The sequence below is a fragment of the Fistularia commersonii genome, chromosome 22 (genome assembly GCF_037954325.1).
Source record: "Fistularia commersonii isolate RoL2024-O1a breed Wild chromosome 22, RoL_Fcom_v1.0, whole genome shotgun sequence".
Classification (NCBI taxonomy): domain Eukaryota; kingdom Metazoa; phylum Chordata; class Actinopteri; order Syngnathiformes; family Fistulariidae; genus Fistularia; species Fistularia commersonii.
Window position 1 is genome coordinate 13,020,490 of NC_141305.1, and position 19,687 is coordinate 13,040,176.

At 38.4% G+C, this 19,687-nt stretch overlaps 1 protein-coding gene across 2 annotated transcripts in view; it reads right to left on the reverse strand.

Annotated features, from left to right (window-relative positions):
• The window catches only part of LOC147221751 (netrin receptor UNC5D-like), a 214,397-nt gene extending 195,038 nt beyond the window's left edge, over positions 1-19,359 (reverse strand). For both annotated transcript variants that reach the window (XM_086169480.1, XM_086169479.1), the window contains exon 1: positions 18,904-19,359. In XM_086169480.1, the coding sequence (XP_086025606.1) occupies positions 18,904-18,988 (85 nt within the window). In that variant the 5' untranslated portion in view covers positions 18,989-19,359. The remainder of the gene's footprint in view (positions 1-18,903) is intronic.
• Between the last annotated feature and the right edge of the window lie 328 nt (positions 19,360-19,687).

Here is a 19,687-nt window from a genome sequence, read left to right on the forward strand (position 1 = left end):
ACATCAACATAATTGGTATTTACATGGTTTCATGAATTTTCAGGAGCCAACACACATTCATAATTTCCTGTTCTAATGTATGTTGTTTTTTTTACAAACAATGGAAATAAAAAAACTTCCTTCTGGGGGGGTGTTGTTAAGTCTAAAGCTATAGCAAAATAAATACATTCAATTCAGTCACTGTGCCATCTGATTATGTTAGTCATGAACTCCATTTATATTTTAATGTGAAGGCCAAAAACACATTTTTACTGTCTTTTTTTTCAAGTGTGACTTTCTTAAATATTCGTTTAGACAAAAAACGATTTGCTTCAGTTTGTTGGACAAAGTGTGACACCACAAACCATTCAGGAACTTTTACACTGTTCAGTGTTTATTCCGTTTACTACTTTGAGCAGGGCAGTCAATGCATGAACAAGGTCCGGTGATTGTCATGCTTATAGGTAATCCATTTCTTTGTTTTTCACAATACAAGTTGTTGCTTAGGTCAACGTGATATTTCCAACTATTCCCTGTGTATATTATACATTTGACAATTTAAGATATTCTGATTCTGATCCTGATATCCCCTCAAGTTCCAAATCACTTCACATGAGGGCTTGCTTTATCTTTTCCATTCTTGTGTTGGGTGTTCTGCAGACTGATTCAAAATGTATGCACTGTCTGTATTTGTATAAGTCTATATATATGTATGTATTTATAAGTTGGTTTGATTATTTTTATGTTTTCAATTATTTTTGTCATTCTAAATCAACCAAAAAGGCTATATTTGAGGTCAAATTTCAACGTAATGAATCAAAAGTTGTAGCCAACTCAAACTGTCCAGATTTGAGGATTCTGTTGCAAAAACTCAGTCCTTCACACAAGGTGATGTGTTTTGAAATTGAATTGCAAAGACCATAGACTCTCACATACAGACACAGACACGGACACAGAGCCTTGCTCTATCGGCTCACATCATCACAAACAAGAAAATTGCAATACTTTTGAATCCCTGCATTTATAAATAACCATCATCTGAGCATTTATACCTTATAAATGGAACAGGCAGTTACTGGCGCTACTCTGTCTTGGTTTTGTTCTCTTTTTTACAAAATGAAAAATTTTTTTTTTTTTTTTTGCACCACCAACATATCACACGATGTTTTTTTCTCTATTCAACTTAGCAAACAATGAAAACATTAAAAGACCATCAACAAACAGGATTGTTCTAACAATCTCTTTCAGACTCTCCTAGGTTAAGATCCCAAAAAGGATCTTTACATTTTTTTTTTTCTATTATATCAGAATTTTTCTTTTTACCTGCACCTCATTTTATTTTCCTGAACCTAACTCAAGTTGATTTGTCTTGAGAACTTTCAGAAAATACAGAATGTCAAATAATTTGAATAAGCCTCCTCCGTGGCCCAGCAAAAGCTTTAATCTTGGAGTTAATCCATGTGTGACAAATAAGGTTTTCTAAGTAATATTTTAGCTTCAATTACACTGAGTTAGTCAAGTAATTATTTCCATATCAGATTGGAATTTTCAAAGCAGCCTCATGCTTCGGCATTATGCTGGGTTGTGTCTTGTGGGTGTGTACTGTTTACCAGCATCTCATGTGTATGTCTAATGTGTGTTCAAGATGCAGGTGATTATCTCTGAGTGGCAAAATATATTTGCAGGCGAATAATTTAATAAATTAGGAGTCAGCAGCAGGTTTTCATCAAGGTACTCATTTTTAAGGGAGTATTTTTCTCAAAATAACTATCCGTGTCTTCATTGTGGTGTCAGGAATGGGAGAGATTTTTTTTCCAACCTGGAGCAACTATTATAACTGTCAATTGTCACTACTCTTTATCTAGATGTTGGAGGAAATCTTGATTTGCAAGTGAGTTGGATAGCATTGGATCTGTACACACTCATTTCCCCTCACTCAAGCACACACTCATGCATGTATGCATGCATGCACCTGCACTAACACACGCACACGAACAAATGCGCACATACACACACATACACAGTGAGCACGGACATCTACAGGCTCATCATAATGTCAATATTTCCCTTATTTAGACACTGAAAAGAATCTTTATGTTGATAATTCTTTAGACGCTACATCTACTATGAATACATGGCATAATTCATTTCTTTTGGGATGGAGCCATCTGTTCGAGAGTCAGCGTGTCTGCGGAACGGGAAAAACGCAAGTGCAGCAAGGCAAAGCATTATGAAGACAAGGTGATACAGAGCTGACCTGGTTGCTTGCACAGTTAGTTGTCTCCCGGTTAGCTCCCATGCAGTAAGATAAGGTAAGATAACTTGTGTATGAGCTGCAATTATCCCTATCCTATGCACTTTTTCTTTTAGTGAGAAATTCAATTCAATTACTGTTAGACATTTTGTGCCATATGGAATTGAAACCGGGCATAGGTAAGAATACACAATCCCTGTAACTTTATTTTACCTTTCGTATGAATATATTTCTTCAACATCTTAGTCAATAATTACACATGTATAATAATGCCAGTTGGAGGGTATATCAACATTTGAGTGTACACGTATCACAATTTAATGTGATGGACACTGGATATGTTGTGAGAATATCTTACTGCAGTGGGACAAAACTTCATCCATCCATCCATTGTCTGCCGCTTTTCCTGCATTTAGGGTCACGGGGGATGCTGGAGCCTATACCAGCTGTCATCAGGCGAGAGGCGGGGTACACCCTGGACTGGTCGCAAGTCAATCACAGAGCCTCATATACAAACAGACAACATTCACTCACTCACTCATTCGGGGCAATTTTCCTATTTTTTTTCAAATTAACCTGCTACACATTTTTGGACAGTGAGGGGAAACTGGAGAACCTGGAGAAAAACCAACGTTGATACAGGGAGAACATGAAAACTCCTCACAGAAAGGTCCTCTTGTCTAGGTACCAGAACCAGGATCCTTCATGCTGTGAGGCCAACCACTGCGAGTGCTAAGCACTGCGCCACCGTGTCGCCCGAGAACAAAACAATATATCTTTATAATTGCTGATGAGTTTACACATTGTGCATTAAATCATTAGGCACCGGGCAGTGTGTCGTCAGTTGATATGATATCATAGTCAGGCCAACAAATGAGGAGCGCCTTACACTATTGTCTCATCTGCACAGATTCACACCTTGCCAAACACTGATCAGGGAGGCTTCCATGCAAATATGCCAATACATCTCTTCAGCAGCAACAAGCTCAGGGAAAATTCCCGAGGGTATTTGAAGGAACCGTGGATTCAACTGTGAACATTCCATTACATGAGCCTAGTTCCATAAGGGATTTCACTCTTTCATTGAATTGGCAAGTAGGGCTGTGTAAGTTAGTGTTGGTGAGAAAAGCACAGTAACAGTCTGGCAAATTCATACAACCCAGTTCACATACAATGTATTTAGTCAGTTTGCATAACTGCATACATAAACATTAAGAGACTAATAGCAAGGTTTCATGACAGTTAATATATGAGACTATATGCAAATTATGATTATGCCACACCAGGTCCTTTCTTAAATCTCACAACTATCAGTAACATCAAAACAAGTATCTCTAAAATTCGTGAATAAAGAATTGGGCACAATTCAGTTTATATCCCTGCAGTGCCATGGAGGTGCTGAGGCACAATCAAACAGCTAAAACACTGGTTGGCGGTAGAACTTTATTGCTTGTTGCTGATGTTCTTTGTGCAAGTAAGATTGTTGAGCCTGAAGAGCAGTTGAAAATATTATATTTTCTGAGTGCTGAGACCACAGGAGGAGCCTTTTGTGGAAATAAGAGCATAAACGGAGGAGTAAATGTGGTGAGCCAAGCTGGGCCAGTCATTGCAGTTTGAAATCCGCCACTTCGTGCACAGTAGGATCTGGGTATGTGTATACGGACGCACACAAACAAACAACACACATATATACATATATATATATATATATATTCAAACTGCACATTGTCACCCAGCTTGTCAAGAGCTATATCAATTTAAAAATGGCTAAATTGGTGTTCTGCAAATTTTTACATCTTTCATTTAAAAGAAGATAAGCAAGTCGGTTCTGTTCACCTCACTTTTTCTTGTCGTTCCTCTGTTTGACAGGCAATGATCACACACAGCATTGTCCGATGACTAACATCTGCCTTGCAGCGACCCCACAAGGTTCTCCAGGCCGGACAGGACACGGCGACCTGAGACCAGGGCGCTGTACTCCATCCATCACAACTTGTCCTTAAGCACTGTTCTGTCCCAGTAGGCCTGCTGCTGCACCATGGATCAACAAAGGACATCTTTGAACAGCTAACCCAAGGCCACGAGCGTTGCCGCAGAAACAGCAGGCCTGGAATATCAAAGCCATATTTCAGCCATCCAAGAAATACCTGTGATGTATGTATCTCTTCCACTACTGCCGGCCTTCTAGAGAAGCAAAGGCGTGCTTGCTTAATAAGAAAAAACCCTGCCTTTCATTCTTTTTTGTGTGTGTGAAGAGGCATTGTGTCTAATGCTGATTTACAACACATACAAATTCAACAGCCAAGTCAACCATTACTTGTTGACATGCAACCAAAACAGTCTCACTTGCACATTTTCAGATTCTGAAAAAAAGCCACTGATTGGCAACCGGCATGTCATAGTATAACAGGGCTTAAATGGAAATAAATATTGGCCATCAAATGAGATTCTAGATCTCCTTCATGTTCTTCACCAATATCTTGAATGTCAACATTTTTGACAAAACAATGTGATTAACCATCACTTCTTTCAATCATAAAATCAGTCCACAACAAACAATTTTGATGAAGCTTCAGCTCTGTTTAACAAGTATAAGATAGTTAAGAAATTGTTGTTGTTTTTTTTCCCACAGCCTGGCATTGTCATTAAGTCATTCTATCTGTGGCTGGCAACACTGTTGAGCTGAAAGATATTATGATAATGCATCAATAATCTTGGTGTTTTAGCATGTGTGAGTGTATGTGGATGTGAATGTGGATGTGTGTGTGTGTGTGTGTGTGTGTGTGTGTGTGTGTGTGTGTGTGTGTGAGAGAGTGTAATAGTCCTTGATTAAAAATGACAGGAAGAAAAAGATGGATAAATAATACAGAAGTACCACAATGAATACCTATATTATAAGCATTTACAAAATTGGAAAATATTCTTAACAATCAGAATACACAAGCTTATCCCAGTGGCCATTTAGTAAGTGGAATGGTCATCAGTTGATCGCAGAGCCACATATAGAGACAATCATTCACACGCCTGGGCAGTTTAGGGTCAAACTGATGTACTGCATTTCATGTTTTTGGACCGTGGGAGGAAACTAGAGAACCCAGCAGAAACCCACAGACACAGGGAAGCATGCTAATTCCACATAGAAAAGGCCCCCCTGCTGGAATCCAACCAGGGAATTTCTTGCTGTGAGGCGAAAGCATTAATTGCGGCATCATCGTGCTGCCTATTTTGTGCATTTTATGTAATGTGATATATAATATGCAGTGAACCATACCAATAATATATTTAGAGCAACAGCGGGACATCACTATTACGCTGCTATGCTTGTTCTACACCAGGAAGGCAACAGCAGCTCCTCTCAATCCAAATCACCAGTATCTGACAATTTGGGAGATAGAATGATGAGCCATGGTGAGGTTTTGCTCATGTCCTTTTTTGTTACTAAAAGTGAAAAAAACTGTATGGCATGATGGGATTGCCTTGTTTCCAGACAATGTGTAACTGTTGTAAGCTATTTTTTCATTATCATTTTGCTGCTCAATTTGAAAATGTCCACACACGCTATTATTGTCTTTTTTCATATATATATATATATATATATATATATATATATTTTTTTTTAATTTATTTATTTTTTCATATATTTATTGTTGAACATACCTCAAACCATGACAATATACAGTTGGACTTGTGAAAAGGTTTCGTGTTCTTCAATCATCTGGTGGCAATTGTTGCAACTTGTAGTGTTGTGCTCTATAATATCGTGTGTTTTCTGAATTAATATCCATAACTTAGAGAATTTTGTTTAAAAACGAAACAAAAACTAAAGAAAGTCCAAAAGGACATTATTAGGCCTGCTAAAATGTCAGTTATGTTTCGAGCAATGTTTTGTGTTCAATCGTGTCATGTCATGTGAAATACCGGGTTTGTGATTGTGTTTTGTTAATTGCGACCATGTTTTGTAAAGTATTACCAGTACTGGACAAAGGTCACAATGTTTTCTTGTTTTAAGATAAATTGTGTAATGTTGAAAATGCAGTTGTGTTGTGTGGACTGAATTTGGTTTTGCTCTTCACAGTTAAATTTTACTGGGTACGCTCTTTTCTGTTCAGTAACACTTTATAAAAGGAGTGATCTGAGACACAGGTGATGGTATAAAAGCGACTGACAACCTGCCTATCATTTAGATTAAACTCACTGTGGCTCAAAAACTGTGGGTTCATTATTCTTCATGGCTCCTACATGTTGAAAGATATTGTGCGTTTTTAAGAGGAGGCAAGAAAATACAGAAGATGGTGGAGATTTTGGCGGTGAAGGTATGATTTTTCAATTTTTCATTCCATTGCAGCTGGATGTCTTGTATTCCACCTGATTTTTACTTTTCCTATTAGAAGCCATATAAGACAATGAGTCCATGAACGGGTACAGATAAACTGAGGCACAAATTGATCAAAAAAGTTTTGGAGATGTTATGAAATTTTCAAATCCTTTATCAAAAGAGAGCTGTTACACTTTTATTCTATTCAAATGCATGTTATGAAGTGTTTCACAGGGGCAGAGAATGCTGGAGCAAATTCCAACTGTCAATTAGGAAGGCCAAATTCACCACTTACTCCTTGTCAGTCGATTCGAGGGCCACTTACTGGCATATACAACTATTCACTTCCTCATTCACCTCACCTCAGGTTAACCTACTGCATGTTTCAGACTACAGGGGGGAAGAACATGAACTCAGACAGAGCTTGAACAGAAGGGCAAGGCTAACTTGACATAATGAGAAACCAGTTACCTTCTTGCTGCGAGTGCTAACACTTGCATTAGTGTGCCACCCACTTTACTATTTGTCCACTCAGTTTTCTTTTTTTCTATGCACATACTTACACATTATATATTTTTTTTCTATTTTATTACTTATTTATTTGTTTTTGTAATTTTTTAATTGTAAATAAGTAATTGATATTTATTTAATGTGACATTTTAAAAATAATTTTGTGCCTTAGTATGAATTCCAGGACTTGAAGGAAGAACAATGAGTCTCGAACAAATATCCCCAACTATTCCATTAGAATTACCGGTACCTTTTTTGGATTCCAGTCAGAGTAGTTTGCAGTGTGACACTCATTTACCTCAGTGACAATGAATGGACTATGAGAGATTTACGAGGAAACTCCAGACGTTCAAAAGACTATATATTTCAGATGGGCTGACACGGATTCTTGCTTTGACCCATACCTCACCTCGACATGTTTTTCAATAACAATATTGAATTCTCTGTCCTGATAAGAGATAGGGCTTTTCTATTCAGTCTGATTATATAGAAGCTGCTGATGCGACAATGTGATAAAAATGAAATGTACACAAGTTTGTTACAGCTTTTCAATCATATGCATGTCTTTGTGCATGTGCTGCGCCTCACCTTATGTCCACCTCGTCATTTGCTAAAATGGTTATAATCAGAAAGCATCCCAGTAAAATGCCCAATGTGTGAAGGCCATCTGTAAGTAAATACAAGGTGGCTCACAGATTCGTCACATGAGACTTTGCCTCAGAATGTTTAGCCATGTCAACACAGTACTAGGATTCTTTCTTTAGGATATGACAACTTACAGTGAAATAAAATGACTGCAACTTAAAAACATGTCCTGCTTGTAGTGATACTTCTTTAACACAAGTGTGATTAATTTAGTCATTATTTAAGATGCATGTAAGAATCCTAAATATGACAAATCCTCAATATGATAAATGAAGAGGGTGTTGAATTTACATTGGAAAAAAATTAAAGCTTAATAGATTATTAGTACACAAATGGTTGCACAAAACAACACATATGAGTAACACGTATCTATACAAAATTTTGCTCAAATATTTATGCTAGATGAATATTCTCTTAATCCTTCCAATTAAAACTGTGTCATTTATAATGGAGCTGCAGCTCTGACCCTTGCATAGTGTTGTAACTCTTCAAAAAAATAATGAAAATAATTGGAGTTCAAACACACCTGCCTTAAACTGTATATACAAACTGTATGTGTATTGTATGGTTTTTGTAATCAATTGATGATTTATTTGAACCTATTTATATTGCTTTTATTATCTAAACAGAAAAACAGTAATTGGAGTGATCCCTAATGCAATACATTTCAGCAACATCTGTGCCATTGAATTTGAATATTTTTTTTTTTTAAACTCATTTCAATGTTGATTCTTTAAAATATGTTGTAAAAAAAATTACCAATATATGTTACCATTCAAAGCAATCTGTGCTCGACTCTGAAACAATGACATTTGAATAATCAACTTCACCTCTTCAAAAAGGTAAATTTAGAGTCATATTGATCATGATTACCCAGTGAATTTCACCCTTGAGATGGTCTTTAGCGGGTGCTGGAAAGCTGTGTCCACATGTATCACTCGGCTTTTACAAAGACAGCCATATTTAAAAAAGAACCCCATTCAGCTGCAGTCTAGACAATGGTGTAGAATGAAGACGTGGCTGAGAGAGCACGACCGATTGAATCTCCTGACTGAGATGGATGAACAGTATCTGCAGCTTTGTTACATGATTTAGCACCATGACTGAGTGCGCCTCCTCACCCCGTCCTGATTGCCGTCCCCTCAGATTAAGTAAGATGGAAGCTGTGGCTCATCTCGAAAAGATTAGACCGTCGTGACTCACACAGGAATTTTAAATAAGACGAAGGTGTTGAGGATGAAGTAGCAAAAAGACACTTCTCAAAAATAAGTCAGTATCTGATTTCCAATACAGTTGAGTGATTTTGATAATAAGATGTGAAGAAAACATTATTATGTGTTTTTTCTTATTAATTGTGCTTTCCAAATTTCACATGAAAAAGTTTTTCTGAGTTCTACAGGTCAAGTTCTACATCCATTAAGGATTTTCATGAACAGAACCTTTGTGGATCTCTGTGGACATTTGAGATTGAGAATTTTATTTCACAATTTAATAAGGCTAAACTTAGCAGTGCCTTTACTAATTGAGAAAAGAAAGCAAAGGAAGTAAGATAAATGCCAATCAAACTTGAAAGTAATCCACATGAAATAAGAAGATGAAAAGTGACTAAGATGACTAGCATAGCTGTTACATGAAGGACTGAGCTGATCTGGTCATCTAGCACCATTTTATTACAAAAAATAACCAAGTCTTTTATAACATTAAAAAGGACCAATTATTTATCAAGGCTAACTGGATATTCATTTTCAAAAAAATGTCCAATAACACATTCATGTTATCATAAGCTATAACTGCACATTGAACATATGTAACTAAAATAACTGTAACTAAATAGAACCTGCTGGCATTGCATTTATGGTATCTTGATATTAGGAAGAAGAGAAGCTGCTACATAACAGAATCATGAACAACTAGAAACCAAAAAATGCTGATGCAACATTATTACTCATTACATTATTACTATTAACAAAACAAGCTGCAGCTGTTATATCAATTTACCTAAATGTACCATATTTTCCAGACTATAAGTCACTCCTTTTTTCCCTCACTTTGAACCCTGTAGCTTATACAACGATGCCCCTAGTCTTTGGGTATTTCTTTAATAACAGCCATCGGGGGGCACTCTAGCGGGATGTGCAAAACCAAGACAGACACAAGAGGTCAATGCAAAAAAAGAAGACGCTAGTTTTTGGTACACTCAACACAAAACGTAGCATGACGGGAAATATTTTTCACGCCCTCATGATGGAAAGCACACGAAGAGAAATGTATAAGATGCAGCTTTTAAGTTGAAAGCAATCGAGGACCAGCAGACAGAAATCATTCACAAAAACTTGCAGCATGCGAAGAGCATCCTTTTCTGAGGTCTCCCAGTGGATCCTAACAGTGTGGATTAGTGTGAAAGAATCCACGATCACCAACGGGTTTGGAAAGGCAGGACTGCTGCGTGAGGAGAACAGCACAACTTCAGAGATAACTTTGCCTCGAGATGAAAGTGACATTGCGAGCGACACCGACTGAGACTGAAAAGGTGTGTGACGCAGATTTTCTGAGGCTTCAACTCCGACGCTGATGAAGAAGACTTCAGTGGTTTCAGTGCACAGGAGGAGGATGAATAAAGCCATCAATTACTTTTTCTGTTTTGTTTGATCACTCCTTTTACTGCTGTGTTATAGCCACTGTTTGGAAACGATCAATGAGAATCAAGAATCAAGTTTTTTTATTGTCAATGTGCAGACACAGTGAAGTTTTGCAACTCGGAGTATGTTAAAATAAATACAAATGAAAAATTTATAGACAAGTTATATACATAGTATGCAGTTATATACATAGTGCGGATAGCATGAAGGGTAATATGACTATGAAGTATGAGTTTAAAGTGCAGATTGGTGCAAGGTATTGTCTCAGTGGGGGTTTGAGGATGAATAGCTTTAGTTAGAGAATTGAGAATTAATAGTTAGAGAATTATGGTATGTAAATAACATTCACAAAATGTTGTTTCTGTGTAAATATGTAATTTGGATATCTGCGGCTTATAGTACGGTGCGGCTAATATATGTAAAAATATTTTATTCTTTTAAAATTTAGTGGGTGTGGCTTATATACTGGTGCTTTGTAGTCCGGATAATATGGTAAAATAAAAATAGCTATTGTGGCTAAATCAAAGTTAAACCTTCCATTTATATAACACTAACATTACATTCAACTGTCACGGCAAAATATTTACTTAATATTGGAATAAATTATGATGTTGGTGTTAAATCAAGTAAGACACAAAATAACAAGATCATTTCTGGTCTTATAAGGACGGTTACATATTTGGGAACAAATGAGAGGCAAGATCAGGGGTGGGCGTAAGAGTCCAAAGATGGATAGGTGTTTTGTTGCGTGATCCTAACCATCCTACAGTTAACAATGTCTTGTTGAAACCAACATTTCTATCTTTCTGGTGATGTGAGTTTCTCTCCTCCACAGAAAGTATTTGAAAGAAAAACAACTCAAAAATTGCGCCTTGGGGTCCAATTAGGCACAAATTCTTGCACTTTTCACAAACTTAAGTGAAATCAACTTCTCCAATATATCTGTTGATTCTCTATGCAACAAAACAGTTGAGCAGTCCATTTTTTAATGTTACTTTGAAAGTAATGTTACTTTCTCAGAAAAAAATCGAAAAACTCAAAGTGAGATGTAAAAAAGCAAATCAAAGTAAGGTGTCCCATTTCTATAATTTGCAAAAATCCTCAAACATGAGAGATAAACATTTTTCAATTTTGTTCTAAAATGCTCTAGATGCATTTGATATGAATGATGTGGACATATAGAGCCTCGATTTAGTTTAGAATTAAAAAATGAATGACGTTGAGTATGTCGGACTCCACGTCTTGGTGTTTTGGGAGCCACAGTCTGGAAAGTAAGCAGTGAAAATGGCAGATTTCATTGCATAAAAAAAACACGACAGCAATATTGAATGTTATGTTTGTGTATAATACGGCTTGAGCTGCTGGTCACATACCACAACATACATGAATCTATTTGTGTCTACCTTCCAGCACAGCAGTATGCACATAATCACAGGTAATAATAGAATCTTGAATCACCACCTGGTCTTGCAGATTTCTGCTGTGACTGAGATTCCTAAATGAAAACAACACATGAAATATTCACTCTTTCCATTCATTTTAGATGACGACAGACCAGGAGCGTTAACGGCAGCACTCAAGCTAATCCCTCAGCCTCATGTCTGTATCTACTCATCAATCAAGAGTGGTTGGTTGCTGCTTTTTGGAGATATCAGCCTTGAGGATGCCCCCCCGAAAACAGTGGGGACTGGCATTGAATGGAAATCAGGGTTACTTAGTAAATCATAATGTCATGTATCTTTTTGCTACAATAAAACCTGAAGGGACTTTATACATCACTATTATTTTTCACAGAGTGTACTGTTGTCCAGTCAGCATTGTATTGTATAACTGAATATCTTCTGATGTTTTCTTCATTTTGATTCCATCTCATTGTATCATCTGAGGTGATGAGCAAGTTATTTTAGTCAAAATCGACTGATTATTGATATAATGAATAACAAACTGACAGAGGGGAGAAAAAAATTCAGAACGAAATGCCTCCACAAAATTTCCATGTAATTCATATATCTTAGATGGGAGTTAAGAGGAGGTTTATCATCCAATGAATTTAAATCTCAAATGCTGGCAGGGACTTTTTTATTCTTTTTATTTTAGGGGTCATATCATCCCTTCAAGAAAAGGAGAGTTGTCATTTGAACTGGTATATGAGAATCACTTGATGCGGTCCGAAAATATTGTATTCTTCATACTGGAGTCACATGCAGCTCTTCCTCTTCTATTTTTCTACTTTCTCTGAAAACTTGGGTCCTTTATTTCAGAACAAACCAATTTGATCTGGGGTCAATCAAAAATCGAATTGATGACCAGACTGAGTAGCACAAAGGCATCATTGGTGTCAAATCCCACTACAATAAACCCTGAGTGTGAGCTAATCTGCGGACATAAATAGACCAGAGTTGCTGGAGGACGTTGAATGTCTCAGCACAATCCAGTCCATTATAGAGAACAGGGTGGGGAACCGGATGAGCTACAGGGCTGATTGCTGACTGCATTAAGTCTTTTAGGTAGCACATTGATGAATCCATTCATAGAAATGTGAAGGTAATAGTCTTGACATAGTGAAGACATAACTCACAGACTGTACCTCCAACTGCCTCGAAATGACAGTAGTCCCAAGTAAGAGCTAGTCCAATATGAAAAAGGACTTTACTTTTATTACCATCATCATTACTGTATATCATTTCCAAATGTAGAGCCATTTGGTTTCATTTAAATGTAAATCTGGGCACTGAACTGCACCCACTGTCACCCACGACAGCCTGACTGTGATGATTCATTCTAGGACTGGCAGGGAATAAAAGAGCCCCTGTACTTTCTCAGGGGGGGAAAATAACAGATTCGACCTTTTGTCTGTTTTCATGAAAACCCTGTACACAGCAAAACATAAAACCTTGAGATTTTTATTTTTTCGACAAAACCAAACCGGCCAGCTTTGCCCATCCTTCTTACAGTTGTCTTTTTTACTTTCTTAACCTGAGGAAAAAGAGCAGGACTGCACAAGTGGCTGTGGATGGCCAAGGATAACTAAAGTGTGGAGGGAACTGACAAGCAGGTGTCAAATGAGGTTGCAACGGCAGAAAACAACCAACCCTTTTCAGCAGAAAGACTTGACACGTAGATTCACTGCTGATGTTTATCAGATGAAATGACTATTAGAGACAGAGAAAAATGGAAATAACAGAGTTGTTCCAGCAGATAAGGCAAGAAACGGCATGATGTTAAAAGCCAAATGTCTTCCCTTCCTCTAACCTCACCGTTCCACTTGGGTCTCTTTCATTCAAACACATACATTCTGTCTTGTTGCGACAAAAGTTCATTCATTCATTATACCAAACTATTGAAATTACCTAAATGGTTCACATTGCAGTTGCTGATAATGACAGCATCTGCTAAAGTTACAATGACAAATACCAATTGGCATTTACATTTTGTAAAGCCACAAAAGTATAGAAAACAAACAAACTAGACCTTTGGCATAATGTTACATACCAGCCAACATATACACATGGAATCAGCAGAGATATAGAGATATTCAGTTAAACTACTACCTACATGTAAATATTAAAATGGGATTCTGATGTACCGCTACTTGAGTAATCTAGAAATCATAGAATAGTGTGACAGGCCTAAATGACATGTTGCACCCTTCATCACAAGCTATAAGATCACACCTTTCTCCAGATGCCAACAAGGGAACATTGAGAGCTTGATTAAGGTTTTAAATAGCAACTAAAGACATTGTGATCACCATCTAAAAGAACAATCACTAACTAACACTTGTTTTTGATCTGGCCCCTGATGCAATCGTGTCAAGACCAAAAATTAGAGTCAAATTACAGAGAATTATTTAGTTTTGTACAAAGTTTCTGTAATAGATCTTTTTGTCTTTACACATTTCACTATCACATTTCACTTTATCACATTTCAAGTGATTCGAGCGAGCGAATCCCATCTTTCAGTTCAATTTAATGCTGCAACCAAAATGACTAAGATACATGCAATAATCGACTAAACAGGCTGCTCAAACAATTTTGCCTCACTTTCTAAGATAGTGTGGATTTTATTAGCTCTCTCTTTCAAAAATCTTTTAAATATCATTGCATTCTACTCTGTTAGCAAAAAAAAAACATGCTTCTTTGTAGTGGACCTATCGGGCATTTCATTTAATACCCTCACTCTGTAAAGATGTCTGATCAAGCACCCCAGTTTGGGAGAATTAAACTTGAAATATCTTCCACTGTCATGTGTCCACCTGAAAAATGTAAGACACCATTAAAAAGCTTTTTCATGTTTCCCTGTGGACCTGCAGAGCCTCATGTATGACCTCTAGTGTGAGAGTCAAACCCAGCCAACCTTATGATCCTTATGGGTCTAAATCTCACTGAGTGCAGGCTATGTTATACCAAGTGTTTGCCAATGTGTGTGGGTGTGTGTGCGCGTGTGTGAGTCTGACAGATTCCTGTGCTTCATCAAATCAACCTTTTGGGGAATCACCTGTTGGGGGCATTTGTGGCCTTTGCAATGGATGCAAGAGACACTGAGTTTATGGAAGGCACTCTATACGAGCAGCTGGAGACGCCACATGTCACCTTGATTCCTGCATACAGCTGAACAGGGAAACATTACTGTGCAGAGAAAGAGAGTGAAAAGCATCTGAGCTATAATGATACACGAGCAAAGCAGCCTGCCCTTTTCATTGAGGAGCTGTAGACTTGCCCCGCAAGTCCGCATTAATTATCCTCTTTGCACAGGAGAAATGACAAACAGAAGCAGTTAACTTAAGACTCCACAGATACAGAGATACAAAGTTGCAGTAGTTAGATCTTTGGCTTTTGAAAGGATAATTAGAAAGCAGCTGGCGGTGTGTATATGTCTCCCTTTAGGGTTTGTGGTAAAAAGGTCCCTTGGAGAAGCCATTGTCCAATATAGTTTCATAAATTCAACTGCTCAACTGAAATCTTGAGGCAGCTCAGTGACAAATAATTACAGGGATGTGCATTACTTTCATGGAGGTCAACCCATATAATTGTTCACAAGATAATTCTAATGAATTTACTGGATGGGGAACTAGATACAGGTAACTTTTACAATCAGAATTGTGTTGAATATTAATCAACCAGACAATCAGATTGTCTATATCCATGTAAGATATTGCTATATATATATATTAATGAGGTCAGACCTCAGATGCAATTCCAGCAACCTAATTATTCTTGAAATGTGATCCTTTCCTAGTCATCAGTTGTCTTCGTGGGGTTGGGACAGTCTATGAATTTCCCTGTTCCCTGCAGGATTGTGCTGCTTTGTCCAAAAATAAATGTCTCCTCAACGATTTACCCTATTTTAGTCCAGATAATTATATTTCCCGAAGAACTGCTGCTTCAGCAAATTCAAAATTCCAATAATTTCTCACCAATCCCCTTCTGTTGCCTAAACCTATGGTGATTTATACGTAACATTTCCCAAAGAGCAGTGCAGCCAACATTTTATTGTTTTCTTTCAGTTTTTATATAGTGTTGTTCCCATTTTACATAATGCTTTTATCAAACAGCAACCACCCCTATGAATTCATTTCATGCATACTTAGTGACAGATGATGCCCAACTCACGACCAACTTAAACAGCAACTGTGGGCGTCTTTAAACGGAAAAAGGAATTAAGTGATGTAACAATGCTGCAGTATGTAAATCCAGGTCCAAACTTGGTTATACACACGGAGAAGCAGGTTGTCCCAACAACCTGTGTTGATTACTTTGGTAAACAGCATTCGAGTAGCTGAGGATTAAATAGGACCTTAGCAGCTGAAGTCTCTGTTGTTCCTTGCATATGGAAACGTAATAACATGGAGGACTTAACGAAGATGTCCATCTCTTTTTCTTTTTTTTAATTAATGTGTCACATAGAGATGAGCAACTTTTTTACTTCAACCTCCAGCATCATTTCTGCTTTCTATAACAAATCCACAGCCTGGTTGGTTCGACATAGCAGATGCCACTGATTGGGTTAACACTTTTTTGATTATCTATTTGTGCACTTATATCAGAGAACAAAACAATTCTGCACCAGTAAGATTATCTCAAATGAGCTGAGCTGTATTTGAAGAAATTTCTTAATAGAAATTAGCAACAAGGCTCAAGATTTAGGTTTTTTTTTTCTTTCATCTTTTTATTTTTATTTTTGTAATGCTGGGACTTAGCTTAGGAAAAACAAGTTATGCATGTGCATCTTTTTCAACTCTGAAAAATGAAATAATGAAACTCTTGCATTGAAAATCAGATTGCAGCTCTGTCTGAATTGGTGCATTTTTAATGCAGCTAAATTAATATATTCATTTATTTTTTTTATTTTCATAACAATAACTAATAATTTCATAACAGTATAATTATCAATTCACAATGTCAAAGAATTTTGTAATTACCAATCTTTTTTTTTTTTCAGAGGGAAAAATGTGTTGTACTTCTAAAACCAGGAAGTGTTTCTTTGGTTTTCGAAAGCAAATGTTAATTAATTTCAAACATACATTATTATCAATGCTGCCATGTTGGTAAGCTGCACACTAAACTTCAGTTATATTTAACTGCAGCTGCAATTATCAGGCTTCTCCGTGATCCAAAAATCAAAACAGCATGTTGGCCATGTTGCCAGGGAACAGGTTGGTGAATTAAGTAAATGCATGCAACAAGAACAATGTAACTTGGCAACATCATATCAACAACAATCCTGGAAGTGGATGTCCGCAGTTATTTGTACCTCTGGAGCAAACAAATTCCTCAAAATATTTTTGTCTCTCTTGCACTGACAACTCCCCTTAGGGAGAAGGAAATAAAATACATAAAACCAAAAAAGCCAGCATGAAATTATTTATTCAAAAGGAGCACTTTTCTTAAGTAACACTGAAGGCATTCTGACCAGAAAGAAGTTGGTCAGACAAAAATATAATAGTTCCCAAAAGCCTGCAATTTTTTTAACTCGCTATTTTAGTTGCAAAACACATGAAAACGTATTACTAAGTAAACCAATCAAGGGAACAGAAATTGGTCTAGATCAAGACTTCACCAGCCTCTTTATCTCAAATACTGACAGAAGATAAGGTGTCACAACATTGCGACCGTTGTTAAAGGTTCACATATTAAAAATTAGCCTAATTGCATCAGTCTATGGCAGGCCTGGCCAACCCCCGGCTCCCGAGCCGCATGTGGCTCTTACGTTCATGTCAAATTTTGTTTTTGTGCAAGTGCGCAGTTTAGAGGGAACATTGTGCATGTGAAAAAAAAACACAAACACAAAATTCGACATGAATGTAAGAGCTACATGCGGCTTGGGAGCCACGGGCTGGGCAGGCCTGGTATATGGTTTGTAAAAGTTTTCTTCAGTGGGTGGGGGTTGCAGTGTGTGGATAAGCTCTAAAAACAGTAGCCTAAATCCTCCCCAATGCTCCTATGACTCCCCTTCATACAGATTCCATTGTCTCTTTCCATCTTCACTTGCAGGCTGTGGAGGCTCAAACAGGGGACGCAGAAGACCCATGTTCAGTCACTGCAATAAGCAGGGGAGTCATGATGCTGTGACCTCAATCTATTACTGCACTGGCTCAGCGCGGCCGGTCAGCGTGTACAAGTTTGGATGTTTGACTCCACATCTGCTCTGTGCTGCCTCTGCACAGTGGGTGTATCCTTGTGGGGTCCAAGATCAACACATGCTACCAGATGAGGGAAGCACAGCATATTCCACACAAACGCACACAAAAACACACCACAAAGACACACGTCACATATGTTCTCATCATATTTGGGATATTTTTTCAGAACTTTTTCTCTCATAAGACTCTATAAATCTTATTCCTGCAGACATAAGGGTTAGGTAGCCGTATACATTTTTTTTAAGTGCATGACACAAGACTGCGCTCCTGCTTTCTCCCATCCAGTAGTAGATCCTGTGGCGCGGTTTTTACTCCCTTTTCTTTCTTATTTACGCTCATATTCAACGGAGGTGAAGGCAATTAATCCAAGCCGAATATCCCGTTATATTCTTCCACTTACGCCCAAAAAATCTGTCTCTAGGGAACGGGATGTTTTCTCACATGGACGGACTCTAACTGAGTACAGTTACTCACTGACGTGCCTGTTGCACAGGCGTGCGCCACGCGTGGGCGATGATGGATCCATTAAAGATGCAAGAGCAGGGGATGGAATTTGGACAATCAACATCGATTTGAAGATGGGGAGGCGGTGTGTTTCTGCCTTTGTGTGTGTGTGTAGGGGGGGGGGGGGACACTGTGAGAACTTGACCGTGAAAAGCAGCGGGATCCGAGAATCAATGGCGAAAGGCTCCGCCGCGCGCTGGGGGATGTGGAGACTAAACCGAGGCGGTTGAAGTCCGGTGATGAAAAAAAAAAAATGTTATAAATCCTTTGTCAGATTTGCAAGCCCAAAAAATGTTTAAAGAGCCAGGAGATTGGTTGCAAAGCAGTGCGTAACCACGGGTGATGGCTAAAGTGGGGTGGGCTTTTTAAGCACAGGGGGCGCCCAAGGTGGCCACCTATGGATGCGGACTCTTACCTTTGGAGATCACGAACACGGCGCAGCGAACCAGGAGCAGGACGCTCGTCACGGAGAGGTACCGTCCCACGATCACCGCGCACATAGCGAAGCCCCACGCTGTGTGAGCTACGGGTGTCCGGGTGCCTCCTCTCGTCTCCCCCGACTTGTGGTCGCGCAAGTTCCCCGCGTAAACCCGGGAGAGGAGCAGTTTGGCGCACTGCAAGAGGAGGAAGGAGTGGACGACGTGTGGGCTGGACTGATTGAGAGGCAAGGACCATCTTCCCTTCACTTTTGCTGTGTGTTTGTATGTGTGTATGTGCGTGCATGTGTATGTGCGTGTGTATGTGTGTGTGTGTGTGAGAGCGAGCAGCGGAGGGGACGTGCGCTCGGAGTTTACCCCCGGAGCCTGCCTCCTACAAACGGACCAATGGCAGACTGAGAGAGGCGGAGAGGAGGAGAGGGAGACCACAAGTAGGCCTGATCACGAAAGCGTCACTTCCAACTGAGATGCAGCAGGTCCCACTGCAGGAGGTGAGAAACCTTTTTTTTTATTTTCTTTTTTTTTTTCTCCTATGTTCGCTATTTCCTTGTCCCCTTTTCTTTCTTTTGCCTTTCTTTCCTTTTTTTCTTTTTCACTTTTCAGCTGAAGAATAAACATACACACATACACACACACAAAAAAAAAAAAAATCACTCTCATTCACACATCTGGGCATTTCAGATTTCCAATAAACCTTCTGCATGTGTTTTGGTTTGTGGGAGGAAACCAGAGAGCCTGGTGTGAACCCATTCAGACATGGGG